This window comes from Dioscorea cayenensis, chromosome 5 (assembly GCF_009730915.1).
Source record: "Dioscorea cayenensis subsp. rotundata cultivar TDr96_F1 chromosome 5, TDr96_F1_v2_PseudoChromosome.rev07_lg8_w22 25.fasta, whole genome shotgun sequence".
Taxonomy (NCBI): domain Eukaryota; kingdom Viridiplantae; phylum Streptophyta; class Magnoliopsida; order Dioscoreales; family Dioscoreaceae; genus Dioscorea; species Dioscorea cayenensis.
The window spans coordinates 6,953,172-6,955,658 of NC_052475.1; the positions used below are offsets into that span (position 1 = coordinate 6,953,172).

General features: G+C 37.8%; 1 protein-coding gene across 1 annotated transcript; it reads right to left on the bottom strand.

The window, feature by feature from the left end:
* Positions 1-1,229: 1,229 nt before the first annotated feature.
* LOC120259929 lies at positions 1,230-2,057 on the bottom strand. The gene has a single exon (XM_039267387.1). The coding sequence runs from the start codon at positions 2,055-2,057 to the stop codon at positions 1,230-1,232; it is 828 nt and encodes a 275-aa protein (XP_039123321.1).
* Positions 2,058-2,487: the final 430 nt, after the last annotated feature.

A 2,487-nucleotide genomic window follows, 5' to 3' on the forward strand; every position in this document is an offset into this window, starting at 1 on the left:
AACACAATTTTCTTTATCCTGAAATGATAAGTCTTCATCTTCATATTCATCTTCATCTTGATCATTGTTTAAGCCATCTTCAGTTGGATTTGAGCTTAGATCAACTTGGTCAATATCAGTGATTTCTTCTGGTTCTGTATTCCACCTAAGAAGTGATGGGATTGGTATATCATCTTCTTGTGGTCCATGTATCTCCTGGATCTCATCTACTTCATCCATACAATGAAGATTCATTAGTTTTTCTTCATGAGCATCTTCATTTTCAGGAACATCCCACACATGTCTGTGGTGAGTTTCTGAATCACCTTCCATCCATTACCCAATTTTGGATCATCCAGATAAAAATCTGTTGAGCCTGGGTTGCTAGGATATATGGATCATATGTTCTTCTCAATGTGCATTACATCCAAATTATGTCAAATTTTCAATTTGGACCAGTACTCCAACTCGAAGAAAATACTTTTCTTTGTCCAATTAAGCTCCAAGGACGTTTGTTTCCTTTTTCAGTCCTTCTCATTAGCAGGACTTTTACCATGGTTACAAAACATTAGGTGTCAAAATTATTGTAGTATGTCATCACCCGAGAACTCACGAAGGGGATCCCTCATATCAACATTTCCATCAAAGTGGATTCTCTATTTACACCACAAGTGATTCTTTCTCAAGAACCGATGGTGCCCAATGTAACAAATTATCCACCTTAATCTCTAAGAAGACGTATCCTCAAGGCACTCAGGACATGCCAAGTATCCCTTAGTTCTCCACCTAGATAAATTGGCATATGCAAGAAAATCATTGATTGCCCACAATAGTGCAGCATGCAAGGTAAACTCGGAATCAGTGAACTTATCATATGTGTGCACACCGTGTTCCCACAATTCCTTCAGTTCATCAATTAACGGCCTTAAATACACATCAATATTATTCTCCGGTGCTTTCGGGCCTGAAATGAGTAGAGTCAACATGGTATATTTTTCTTTCATGCACATCCAGGGCAGCAGATTATATGGAACCAAGATCACATGCCATGAACTATGTTTGTTATTCATATTGCCGAAAGGGTTAAATCCGTCAGTCGCAAGGCTTAATCTTACATTTTGTGGCTCACCAAATTAAGGGGACAACTTATCCAACTCTTTCCACACAACAGAGTCGACAGGATGTCTCATAACTCCTTCTTCATCAACTCCCTTGTCCTTGTGCCACCTCATGTCTCTAGCCATTTGTGCTTACATGAACAACCTTTGTAGCCTCGGCTTAAGGGGTAAATAACGCAATACTTTCTGTGGAATCTTCTTCCGCTTTTCACTAGTACTGGGCTTGTACCTTGGCTCATCACACTCTGGGTACCTATCTAGAAATTTATGCTCCTTGTAAAACAGAGCACAGTTGTACTTACATGAATTAATTTTTTCATAACCTAAGCCCAAATCTTTCAACATCTTGTTTGTAGCATAGAAGGACACAGGAATGCTGTTGGGTTTAGGACAAAGGTAATTGAGGATATCAAGCAGTGTGTCAAACCCCTTGTTAGTTATATGACTCTGAACCTTCATATTCATCAACATGACCATAGCCATCAAAACTGAACCATTGCTACCTGGGAAAAACTCACACTTAGCCTCAGTCATCAACTTTTCATACTTAGCAGCCTCAACTCTATGCTCATAAGTTCTGTTATCGTCCCCGAGACCAAGGTTGTCTCTGAAACTATCATCTCGCACCGATTCGTGATCCAAGTCTCGTGGGAATCGATTATTTAAGATCTCATGAACATCTGCATCAGGTGGAAGCACATCTTCCCTGTTTGACTGTGGCTGCTCAAATTGTTCCCCATGATAAATCCATGTGTCATAGACTGGTGACATGCCATCCTGCAGTAAATGCATTCGCATTACAGCAATCGAATGCATTTTTATATTTTGACACTTGCAGCAAGGACAATGAGCCTCATTCTGGGCATTCAGATGATTTTTGGCAACATTAAAGAATGACTCAATACCAACTGCATACTCTCTGCTGAATTTTTTCTTGTCGTAAATCCAATCCCTACTCATTGTTGTATGTTTATGTTGAAGTTTAAATGAAAAAAAAAACTTATTGTTGTATTGAACAATTAAACAAGTATTTAAGTCAATCATGACTTCAACCACTGAAAACTCTTATGGTTATATAAGATAAGAGTAAGAAAATTTGAATAAAAAAACTTCAACCCATTGTTTTTCAATTTACAAACAATAATATCAAAATTCAAGCAAATTAAGAAATTGAAAAGCCCTCAAACTTAGAACCAAAACTGAAATATCAAAATAAAAACTGAAATTTCATTTAAGATTCAAAGCAAAACCAAATAACCCCAGTCGGTGGCTAAAAAACTAAAATATGATCTTGAATGAAAAATAACAGGGGGAAAGAGACAATCCTTACCCCGATGACGAAAAAATTCCAAGGATGAAGATGACCGAGTTCGTGGTGGTTCTAGTCTTG